The sequence below is a fragment of the Mastomys coucha genome, unplaced genomic scaffold (assembly GCF_008632895.1).
Source record: "Mastomys coucha isolate ucsf_1 unplaced genomic scaffold, UCSF_Mcou_1 pScaffold5, whole genome shotgun sequence".
Lineage (NCBI taxonomy): Eukaryota > Metazoa > Chordata > Mammalia > Rodentia > Muridae > Mastomys > Mastomys coucha.
Window position 1 is genome coordinate 55,035,770 of NW_022196911.1, and position 12,362 is coordinate 55,048,131.

The 12,362-nt window shown below is 42.5% G+C and overlaps 1 protein-coding gene across 2 annotated transcripts in view; it reads right to left on the bottom strand.

The window, feature by feature from the left end:
• The window catches only part of Cops3 (COP9 signalosome subunit 3), a 23,704-nt gene extending 11,924 nt beyond the window's left edge, over window positions 1-11,780 (bottom strand). The window contains exons 1-5 of one of the 2 annotated variants that reach the window (XM_031350893.1): window positions 11,607-11,780; window positions 9,063-9,192; window positions 4,742-4,854; window positions 4,593-4,642; window positions 1,825-1,917 (exon numbers count right to left, since the gene is read on the bottom strand). In XM_031350893.1, coding sequence (XP_031206753.1) covers window positions 1,825-1,917; window positions 4,593-4,642; window positions 4,742-4,854; window positions 9,063-9,192; window positions 11,607-11,661 — 441 coding nt within the window. In that variant the 5' untranslated portion in view covers window positions 11,662-11,780. Of the gene's footprint in view, window positions 1-1,824; window positions 1,986-4,592; window positions 4,643-4,741; window positions 4,855-9,062; window positions 9,193-11,606 lie in introns of those variants that run through there. The other variant, XM_031350894.1, reaches the window with a different exon arrangement.
• Window positions 11,781-12,362: the final 582 nt, after the last annotated feature.

Consider the following 12,362-nt stretch of genomic DNA (forward strand, 5'->3'; position numbering starts at 1 on the left):
AAAAAAAAAAGGCTAAAAACTCACACTAAGGTAGAGCAAACCACAGATGAACTGAAAATCAGAGTTCTACAGACACAGTACAGTACCCACCCAGCACTCAGGAGTTTCTGGATAAGTGAACAAAAGTGTCCACTTTCAATTCACTGGCCCAGTGAAACAAAACCAGACAGTGTCAGGCAGGGCTTGGTACCTGCACCCTTAGTCGCAGCGATGGGAGGCTGCCTGATGTGGGTGATCTCTGAGTTCTAGGCCAGCTTCATTTTCAGAGCTGGTTCCTGAACAGTCAGAACTAAACAAAGAGATCCTCTCTTAAGGAAAAACCAAAAACAAACAAAAACTCAAAACAAAAGTACAAATTAGACCAGGATGGTGAGATCAAAAGTAAAGGTTTTTTTTTTTAAATTAACTCTTTCACAAACTGAAACTTTCAAGTAAATATATAAAAAAGCGTGCAAGTGCAAGCACAAGAGCACGCACATGAGGTAACCTGTGTAGCAGTGACGTCTGCAGACTCACCCACAGCCCGTTTTAAAATTAGGTGTAATGGCAGCGATCGGGATGAAAAGTGAATTAAAAAAAATTAGGTAGAACCAGGCATTGTACTGTATGCATGCCTTTAATCCCAGCACTTGGAGGCAGATCTCTGTGAGTCTGAGGCCAGACTGGTCTATCTACAGGAGTTCCAGAACTGCTAGGGCTATCTCAAAACAAACAAACAAAAAACAACAACAAAAAATCAACCAAGGCCAGGCGGTGGTGGTGCATGCCTTTAATCCTAGCACTTGGGAGGCAGAGGCAGGCAGATTTCTCAGTTCGAGGCCAGCCTGGTCTACAGAGTGAGTTCCAGGACAGCCAGGGCTATACAGAGAAACCCTGTCTCAAAAAACAAAAACAAAAACAAAACCCAAACAAATATACAACAATAATAATAATGAAGTAAAAATAAAATTAAGTATATGCTATCGATGTCAGAAAAGCACTATAAAAGATGAATGATGGAGCCAGGCATTGGTGGTGCATGCCTTTAATCCCAGCACTTGGGAGGCAGAGGCAGGTGGATTTCTGAGTTCGAGGCCAGCCTGGTCTACAGAGTGAGTTCCAGGACAGCCAGAGCTATACAGAGAAACCCTGTCTCGAAAAACCAAAAAAAAAAAAAAAAAAAAAAGATGAATGATGGAACAGATGTCCAAGGTCTACACAAACCACTCCACAGTCTAGCTCCAGTATGACATGGTCATATTTCAGAATATGGTGTAGCATAATAAAGATCAAACTCACCTCTAAGATGCATTAAACAGGAACAAGTAAGACACATGAAACTCACATCAATTTATTGGGATTTAAGGATTTTGGGGCTTTGTTTTTTTAAAGAAAAGGTACACACACACACACACACACACACACACACACACACTTGCTTGTATGTGCAAAGTATCTGTAGAAGAAATTCACAAGAAGTACTAACATGGGTTTTCTCTGAACGGAACTGCTTCTGGCAACAGTAAGGGACACAATATCATATAATCCCTGCTTTTGGGAGTCTTTTGGACTTTGAACTACTAAGCATAAGATAAATAAGTGAATAATGTTTTAAGACATAAAAAGTTGCCTATGTTTTTACTCTTAAGTTCCATGATTTATTAAACAGAAACTGACTTAAATTTCAAAAATATACGACTATCACAATGATGCCATTGTAAACCCCACTCTATACATCTCAACCCCTACAGCACCACCTCCCTCCACCCAATTTGTTGTTGGGAAGCCCATGAACAGCCTCCCACCCCTGAGCATGTGGCTCACATACTGTGGCCCCGTTCGTACCTGGCAGAGGTCAGCATGTACTGAGGTCAGCTGGTTGGTATTCATCTGCATCTTGTCTATGGCTTGCTTAAGGATGCCAATTCCTCGAAGGGGCTGTCAGAAATGACATCTCTTTCAGATAAGTTCTCAAAGTTGGCAGCACATTGGATCTTATGTTGTCACTTACAAATAAAAAACAACACTAATTGATAGGTTCCTTACATAGCAATAAGCTTTCCATACTATGTCAGGAAATGTCTGCGTCTATTTAGTCACAAATGGTTTAGTATGTTTCTTGGAATACTTAGATAATTTCAGTATCATACTTTAAATCAAAACCTTTTTTTTCCTTATACAATGACTATCACTGATAAACCGTATTGCTTTCTTGAGGCTACAGAGATGGCTCAGTGGGTGGAGTGCTGCCACGTAAGTACAAGGATCTGAGTTCAGAGCCCATGTACAAGCAGATGTGGCAGTGTGCACCCAGCATTCCAGGACTGAAGAGCCAGACACAGAGGATCCCTCTGGCTTGCTGGCTAGAGGGTCTAGACAACCAAAGACCTCCAGGTTTGTCAGAGACTCTGTCTCAAAAACAAGGCAGAGAGTGAATGAAGAAGATACCCAATGTCAGCCCGTGACCTCCACATATATTGCATGTGCACACACATGCACACATATGCATACAAAACTAGAGTACTTTCCTATTCCTTAAACAAAGAGAATTTTTCTGCATCATTTACCACAAATTAGTGCTGTAGCTTAGAAGCTAAGCTTGTGGATGATGGTGCTGGCATTTTTCACAGCGGAGTATTAGCCCGAAAGAGTAAACAGCCACTGACTCTGTAACCACATTTCATAAGCAAATGTGCCTGCCCCCAATTATAAACAACATTACTCAGCCTCAAGTGAAGCCTAGCTCTCTGAAGACCAGAGGATGAAGTTATAAAACACCTACATAACTGTATAGCTTTTTTTCTTTTTTTTGGGGGGGATGGGTTCTCAGAGATAAAGTTTTTCTGTGTAGCTTGGCTGTCCTAGAACTCACTCTGTAGACCAGGCTGGCCTCCAACTTACAGAGATCCGCCTGCCTCTGCTTCCCAAGTGCTAGGATTAAAGGCATGCACTACCACCACCAGGCTAACAGCTCTTTCAATAAAGAAGAGGCTGGTAATAGCTCTCTTCTCAATACTCAGGGAGAGTCAGTAGTATCTCCCATCCTGAGACAGGGTGTGATGGTTTGTAGATGCTCGGCCCAGGGAGTGGCACTATTAGAAGGTATGGCCCTGTTAGAGTAGGTATGGCCTTGTTGGAATAAGTTTGTCACTGTGGATATGGGACCCTAATCCTAGCTGCCTGGAAGTCAGTATTCTGCTAGTAGCCTTCAGATGAAGATGCAGAACTCTTAGCTCTGCCTGTACCATGCCTGCCTAGACACTGCCATGCTCCCACCTTGATGATAATGGATTGAACCTCTGAACCTGCAAGCCAGCCCCAATTAAATATTGTCCTTATAAAAGTTGCCTTGGCCATGGTAAGACACAGGGTATCATGTAGCTCAGTTTAATCTTGAACTAGACATGTAGCCAAAGATGACCTTGAACTCATAAACCTCCTCCTCTATATTTCAAGTGTTAGAATTTAAAAAAAAAAAAAAAGAAAGAAAAATGTTCTGTCCGCATGTATGTCTCTGTACTAGATGAGGGTCTGATGCCCTCAGCAGTGCTCTTAAACACTGAACAATCTCTTCAGCCCCACAGCTTTTAACCAAATTATTTAGCTCCTAAAGAATACCAAGACTCCTCCTGCTTTCATCCTCCTTCCTTTCACTTCCAAACAAAAAGAAACACACTAACTATCATTTGTGTCAGCATCATCAAAGGCAGAGTCTAAGAACCTGTCCAGGTGACAAAGAACTAAAGAGAACCATCAGTGTATCCACCTACGCTCTACTGTCTGCTCTTTCTACAGAGAACATCAATCATCTACCTGGCCATATCTGGCCAGACTGTGATTTTGTCGAGCATTTTCTCAACATCCATTTCCAGGTGCTGACCATATTCACTGTGATGTACATGAGAATGCAGAAAGCACCCACTGAAACAGTTAGGATGAGGAGAACATAGCTACAATTACTTTCCAACAGTGGGGGAGGGAAGAAACAACTGCCATGAAACACTAACCCTGGGAGAATATAAGTCAAGAGCACATAAGACATCATCAGATGATCCTTTCAGCATCCTATAAGGTGAAATCACTGTAATTACAAGTTAAAAGGAAAAAACAAGAAATAGCATCATTGTAACATAAAGGCACTGGTAGTTTTTCAGTTTTTTTCTTCTTTCAGTGCGGGCATGGAACCAAGTACTTCACACATGCCAAGCAACTGCTCTCTGAGCCATACCTCCAGTCCAGACTTGCAGTTTCAAAACAACCACTGCAGCCAGGTAGTGGTGGCGCAAGCCTTTAATCCCAGCACATGGGAGGCAGAGGCAGGCCAATTTCTGAGTTTGAGGCCAGCCTGGTCTACAGAGTGAGTTCCAGGACAGCCAGGGCTACACAGAGAAACCATGTCTCAGAAAAAACAACAACAACAAAAACAAAAAACAAAAAACCAACCATCGCTACCAGTTACCTCCTGGGGCCTCCCATGTAGCCAAAGGCTGCTTTCAAGAAAGCACACATGTTTACGTACTGGGATGCTAAGTACTGAACCTAGCCTTTTCTAGACTAGTTTGTCAGTCAAACACACATTGTAACAAAACTTAAATAACTTGAATATTTCTTACCTGTTTTCTTTCCACAAGTGCATTTGTTAGCTGATGGCAAAGCCCAGCAACTAGATACAACAATAACAAAAACAATAACAAAATATTGAAAATATAAACACTGCAAAGGAAAATATATTCAGGAAAAGAAAAAAATAGTATTAGCTTACACGTATCTGTTGCATATCGAATGTGCTCGCCATTACAAGTACTAATGAAAAGCTGAACCTGTGAGAACAGTGTCTCGAAGTCAGGGACACTGGGCATTGAGAACTTCACAAACCTAGAATGGGGAGAAAAGAATCAATAACCTTCTATATCATACAGTAAAGAATAGAAACAACGTAAGTTTCACGTCCATCCTGCCTCTGAAACTAACTGCTGCAGGGCTAGAGAGATGGCTCAGTGGTTAGGAGCACTTATTGCTCTTGAAAAAGACCTGGGTTCAATTCCCAGCACCTACATGGTGGCTTACAACTGCAACTTCATTTTTAGGGAGATCTGATACAATCTTTTCATTTCCACAAGAACCAAGTACACATATGGTACACATATACACATACAGTCAAAATATTCATACACAATAAAAAAAATTATCTTTTTTTAAAATCAAGTTTCACCAGAGTCCACCAAATTTTCCTGGCCTGTTTCTTTTTTTTTTTTTCTCCTGTTTTTTCTCTTTCTTTTCCCTTTACAGTACAAAACAAAGATATAAATAGAGGTTAAGGAAAATATGCTTGTAAGAGGACAACATTCAGAATAAAAACTTTTTTGTTTTTTGAGACAGAGTCTCTTTACATAGCCCTGTGTGTCCTAGAACTCACTAATGTAGACCAGGGTAGCCTGGAACTCACAAAGACTTTGCCTGCCTCTGCCTCCCAAGTGCCTGGATTGAAGGTGTGCATTAGCATGCCCAGCTTCTTTTTCTTTCTTTCTTTTTTTTTTTTTTAAAGATTTATTTATTATCTTGTGTAAGTAGCTATCTTCAGACACACCAGAAGAAGGTGTCAGATCTCTTTACGGAAGGTTGTGAGCCACCATGTGGTTGCTGGGATTTGAACTCAGGACCTTCAGAAGAGCAGTCAGTGCTCTCAACAGCTGAGCCATCTCTCCAGCCCTCTTCTTTTTTTTTTAACCCCAGTGTGCTCAGGACATTTATTCAGTTAAGAATCAGTTGCTTGGGCTGGTGAGATGGCTCAGTGAGAGCCAAGCAGTGGTGGCGCATGCCTTTAATCCCAGCACTTAGAAGGCAGAGGCAGGCAGATTTCTGAGTTCGAGACCAGCCTGGTCTACAGAGTGAGTTCTAGGACAGCACAACCTGAGTTTGGTCCCCAAGAGTAACATGTTGGAAGGAAACCAACTCTAGCAAGTTGTCCTCTAACTTCTATATATGTGGGACACGTATGCATCTCTATATACAAACAAAATAAGCATTTTTTAAAAGAAGAATCTGTTGCTTTTCCTGTTTGGGGTAGAATGTACTCAAATAAAGCAAAGAGTGGGGATGTAGTGGGAGGCTAAGGCAGCAGCTTAGGTTCAAGATGCTGTGGTCGGTTGGATTTCTACCTGGAATACCGAAAGAACCAGCTGACAGACAAAACAAGGAGGGGGAAGATATAACAGGGAGCACTCAGATGACCCATCCTGACTGAGAGCAGACAGTGCCATCAGCTGCCAGGAGATACTTCAGGAGGGCTTGCAGAGAATCTCAGGAGAGAAAGCTGCCACACTAGAACACTGCATTAAAGCAAATGTTGTGATTTTTTTTTTTTTAATAGAATGTCTCTTTTCTTTCTTTCTTTCTTTCTTTTTTTTTTTTTTTTTTTTTTTTTTTTTTTTTTTTTTTTGAGACAGGGTTTCTCTGTATAGCCCTGGCTGTCCTGGAACTCACTCTGTAGAACAGAAATCTGCCTGTCTTTGCCTCCTAAGTGCTGGGATTAAAGGTGTGCACCACCACTGCCCGGCCAAAGATTTAAATAAGTATACTGTAGCTGTCTTCAGATGCACCAGAAGAGGGCGTCAGATCTCATTACGGGTGGTTGTGAGCTACCCTGTGGTTGCTAGGATTTGAACTCAGGACCTTCGGAAGAGTAGTCAGTACTCTTACCCGCTGAGCCGTCTCACTAGTCCCCCCCTTTTTTTTTTAAGAATTATTTATTTATGTTATGTAGGTGAGTACACTGTGGCACCAGAAGAAGGCATCAGAACCCATTACAGATGGTTTGTGAGCACCATGTAGCTGCTGAGAATTCAACTCAGGACCTCTGGAAGAGCAGTCCAGTGCTCTTAAGTCACTGAGCCATCTTTCCAGCCCTGTTGTGATCTTTAAAAACAATAACTACTGAAATTAATTTCAAGAAAAATGATGGATTCTCCTCCATCTTTTAGTTCGCCTACTTTCATCTACACCAGCAGTTCTCAATCTGTGGGAGTCTACCCTTTGGCAAACCTCCATCTCTAAAAATATTATGATTCATAACAGTAGCAAAATTATAGTTATGAAGTAGCAAGGAAAAAAGCTTTATGGCTGGGGGTCATCAGGACCCGTATTAAAGGGTCCCAGCATCAGGAAGGTTGAGGACTGCTGATCTACACAGCACTACTTAACAATGTTACTTTTTACTTTGTAATTATGAAGATGTGCCAGAAACAATTTCACAAGTCAACAATCTAAAAAAGCAGCACTTCGGGGCTCCACACTCTTTAAGTGAAAGAACATGGATTGAAACAAGGCTTCAGACACATGGTCCAGGCTCTTTCCATGCAACATTTGCACATAACTAACATACAATGGTAAGACACTCTATAGTATCAGATGTTTTCATAGCTGCAGGCATTAGCACTGGGGAGGCTAAGGCAGGAAGATGGTGAGTCCAGGACTAGCCTGTGTTAAATACTGAAATCCTGTCTCAGAGGGAAAAAAAAGAAAAGCTTTCTGAGCCAGGGAACTGGCTCACAGGTGCTTATGACCAAGGTTGATGACTTGAGGTTGATCCCTGAAACCCACATGGTAGGAAAGAATCAATCCCCACAAGCTGTCTCTGACCTTTGCATGTAGATATAGACACACACAAATAAATACATGTAAAAAGTATGTCTTCACATACATCCCATGTGACATATATGTATATATAAAATACACATACTATCTGCTCTTTCATATTAGTAAGAAAAAAAATACACCTTTGTCTTAGAATTCCTAGTGTGACTAGGGCCAGATGTTTATTATGTTAAATGCCATGACAACATCCCCATTTATATGCTCTACATATAGTACAGCAAAACAAATTCTGTTGAGACATTGTTACAAGAACTCCAGTTAAAATAGATTTGAAAATCTGTGCCAAGCTATAAGAAGATACATCACTAACTACAGTCCACCACACCCTACTCTATTATATTACATATTTGCTTTCTAAGTTAGAAAACATGGCCAAGCCTCTGGATCACATGAAGATAATACTGAGATAAATGCAAATTATAATGCCTAGCTATTTTTTTAAAGGAAATTTCCAAGGAGCAAGATGGCTCAGCAATTAAGAATACGTTCTTGCAAAGGACCTCGGTTCAGTTCCCAACACCCAGGTCAGCTGGCTCACAGCTGCCTGACTCCAGCTCCTCTTCTGTCCTCCTAGGGCACCACACAACACAAACATATAAATTTTAAAAAATATCTTAAACCAGCCTGGTTGAGAACAGCCAGGGCTACACAGAGAAACCCTGTCCTAAAAAACCCTGTCCTAAAAAACAAGGGCTGGAGAGATGGTTCAGCAGTTAAGAGCATTGAATGCTCTACCAAAGGTTCTGAGTTCAATTTCCAGCAACTACATGGTGGCTCACAACCATCTGTAATGAAATCTGATGCCCTCTTCTGGTATGTCTGAAGACAGCTATAGTGTACTCATATATACATAAAATAAATAAATAAATCCTAAAAAACAACAACAAAAATTTTTAAATTTTAAATTTGTACATACATAATACAATGAATCAAAATGATAAAATTCACTCTGCAGTTAAGAGAACTTGTTCCTCTTTCAGAGAGCCTAGGTTAGGATCCAGTACCCATATGGTGGCTCACAACCACTCATAACTCCAGTTTCAAGGGAATCCAACACCCTCTTCTGACTTTTGAGCACACCAGAAATGCATGTGGTACACATGGATACATGCAAGAGAAATACTCATACACATAGAATTAATAAAATCAAAAAATTATAAAACTGATATCAGGTGTAGTAGTGCATACCTTTAATCCCAGCACTCAGAGGCAGAGGCAGGTGGATCTTTAGTGTGAGGTCAACCTGGTCTACAATGTGAGTTCCAGGACAGCCAGGACTACAGACAGATCCTGTTTCCAAACAAACAAAAGGCATGGAACTGAACAAAATACAATAATAAGTAGCGAATTGCTGGAACACATGCACACACACTAGAAAACACAGAATGTAACAAGCATAAACCTATAAAAGAAAAAAAAATGCCCCTTACAGAACAGCAAGGACACCCAAAGAGTGTTCTTGAACATCTAAAGCTCCAAGCACAGTGTCCAGGTGGGACAAGTTCTTCGCAAGGAGTTCTCCACTCTTGTTGATGAGTTCACAAAGCTGAGTCATTTGCCCTGCAAAACAGAACACTAGCATTCAGTTAGGGTACTAAGCCAACTAAAGAATTCTAACCAGACTTCCTTCTCAAATGCTTAGATGATCTTATGTCTTCCTCTAAGACTAGGACAGGAACAAACAATTTGCCCCTGCCTCAAAACTAGTCAGAGGAAACAGTAGACCTTCCAATTCCCTCTGGAAAACGTCTGCAGTTTGTAAAGCCAGAAGTCTACATGTCACTGTCACCGTTTTTCTCAGAACCAAACAGGACTTAAGTTATGCCATAAGTTCCTCAGTTCCACTCCTTTCCCTTTCATGTCTTAATTCGGAACATCACCACTTTTTGTATGGACTGCTTGGTATATCTGCTAAATGATATGTATCTTTATTCCAAATTCTACTTCATATTATGCAAGCTAAATCAAATTACACCAAAGGCTTTAAGAAATCTAAACACTCCAGCTCAGTTTCTAGAGCCAACTTAATAACTGGTTCCTACTGACTCACCTCCCAGTCACTCAATAACTTAGGTCTTCTCTCTGCCCTCACCATCCTCCATTCCCCAGGACCCACTATCTACCTCTTCTGTGCCCTCAATGTACTACAAGGGACTGTGGGGACTAGGTAGTTCAAAGTAAATGCACGTGTAAGGGTCTACACCCAAAGCTAAGCAATAGTTCCTTGGATTAATCTCCAAATCGCTTTTAAAAAAAAAAAAGTTCCATTTAATAGTGTTATAATGTGGCTAGGAGGCAAAGGCAGGTGGGTCTCTGTAAACTCCAAGCCAGCCAGGATTACACAGTGAGACCCCAACTCCAAAGCAAACAAAAGCACGAGTGCATGTTTACAGAGGGTGTCTATAAACTGAACAGAAACCTCTCCCATCCAGATTCCATACTCCAGCTGTCCTCATTCTTTTCTCAGAAGCAACCCAGTGTTGCCAACAAATGCCTTAAGGATCCTTCTAAAGACGGTCCACATATATAGGAATACTCACCCATGTATGCATGTAGTCTATTCACACAGATGGCACTGTGTTGCGTACACTATTAAGCATCTGTCTGCTATTAATGATGACCTCAGACTCCTTTTCAGTTCACAAAATATATATGCACTTTCCTTCCCACAGCTGCACAGGAATCCATTTGTATGGCTGTGCTATAATTAGCTTTGAGTAGTTTTAATTTTGTTGTATCTGTATGTGGTTATATGCACGTAAGTGAAGGTGCTCAAGGAGACTGAAGCGGGTGTTGGGTTTTGGATCCCTTGAAGCTGGTGTTACAAGTGGTTGAGTGTCCACTAACAATGCTAGGAACTGAACTCAGGTCCTCTGAAAGAGTAGTTAGTATATGCTGAGAGCTGTTCTCCAGCCCCACTTAATTAACTTATTTAGAGATAAGGGTCTCACTGTGTAGTGCTTGCTGGCCTTGAACTCAAGAGATCCACTTACCTCTGCCACCAGAGCTATGGGATTAAAGGAGTGCACTCCTATGTTCACTCTTTACTTAACTAATCCTACTTGTACGGTAGAGATGAATGGTTTATTTAAAGAAAAAAACCACTCACAAGTATGTTATTGACCTGTGAGCTTAAGTCTATCACTAATAAGGAAAACGAGAATTACTATTTATTTTGCATGGTTTCATCATTTAAACCTTACAACTCCCCAGACACACCTCAAACCTCTCTTTTCTACAAATGAAGAAATGAACCTGACCTCACAGAATTCCCAGATGTCAAAAGCATTTTTACATGTTTTCTCCACTCAACTCCCTTAACTCTATTAAGGACAAATCACATTGTTCTGGCTCAAGATTGTGTTCAAGTGGTGAGATGAATGGACCAGAAGGTATACAAATTAAGGAGGGGGAAAATAAAGTAACAACTGTACGCCCTAGAAATGTAGTCCGACTACTGAAGGCTCCCTTAGAGCTCGATAGGACCAAAATAGGGGCGGAGGATTCCGAGCGTGCGCTGCTGCCCAGCCAAGACTCAAGTCTTTGAGCCAAGGAGCCTAGAAAAGATTCCCCTGCAGCCGCTAGAGAGGCCTGGTCCAGGGGGTGGCCAGACCGGTAGGGGATGCTACACCAATCACCGAAAACCAGTGATGGCCAAGGGACCAATGGGCGCTCCAGAATGCCCCTACCGGAAGTCACGCCCCCAAACTGTCAAGCGGCGCACCGTGGCTGGGGCCCAAACTAGGGGGGAGGGTGAAGGGGGAGGGGAAGGAAAGTCTCCAGGGCCCGAGACAGGGGAAGGCGACGGACAGCAAGGGACTACGGCGCACGACAGCACGAGGAGTGCTCCGCACGGCCGTGCGATCCCACCCTAAGTACCAAGGCCTGGGCAGGTCCAGGAGGAGAGGCTAGAGCTAAGGGCGGTCCCAACATCCCCACAGGTGCCAGGGCCAGCCCTGCGGCCCAGGCCTCACCTTGAGCTGAGAGCTGTCGGACACTGTTCACGAACTGCTCCAGAGCAGACGCCATGTTTCCCCGCTGGTGGCCCAAGCGACCGAGGTAGCTCGCGCGGGAAAAGGCGGCCGCTCTAGGAGGAGGGGCCCGGCGACCCACTAAAGCCTGGAGGGAGGTTGTGTCACTTCCGCCGGCCAAGCGCCGCGAGATCTTACCTGGCTGAGGCTCCTCCTGTCTCCATGGAAACAGTTCCGCTAGTTGCCGGAAGTTAGCTCCGCTCCCTCGCCTTTCAGCGTAGGGCACTTGTGAAATCTCGCCTTAGGTGAAATGGAAATAGTGAAGAAAGGAAGGAAAAGTACTTAAGCACAAAATTTCTGCGCCCACTTTTACTTAGAATAGCTGAACATTTTTTTTTTTAAACCTAGCTACATACTTCCGACACGGCTCCATCGCCACTTCCGGAAGGTACAAGTCAATGGAGAACCGTACCTTCTTCCAGAGGCAAGGGAAATTACTCCTTTTGGAGGATGGGGAACGGTGCTTTTATCTAACCACCAGAAACCCTCCTGTATTTGAGGTTGTGCTCATTTCTGGACATACACAGTGCCTGAGAACTAACAGCTAAGGGCTGGAAAGTTTCCCGAGTCAAAAGTATAACATTAGGAAGGGTTTGAATTCTCCTAAAGCTGAAAAAAATCCTAAGCAATTCCTCGGGTTTCCAGTCTCCCCAAGTCTAGACTGACACTGTTTTTTCTCATTCTATCTTTGATTTTTTT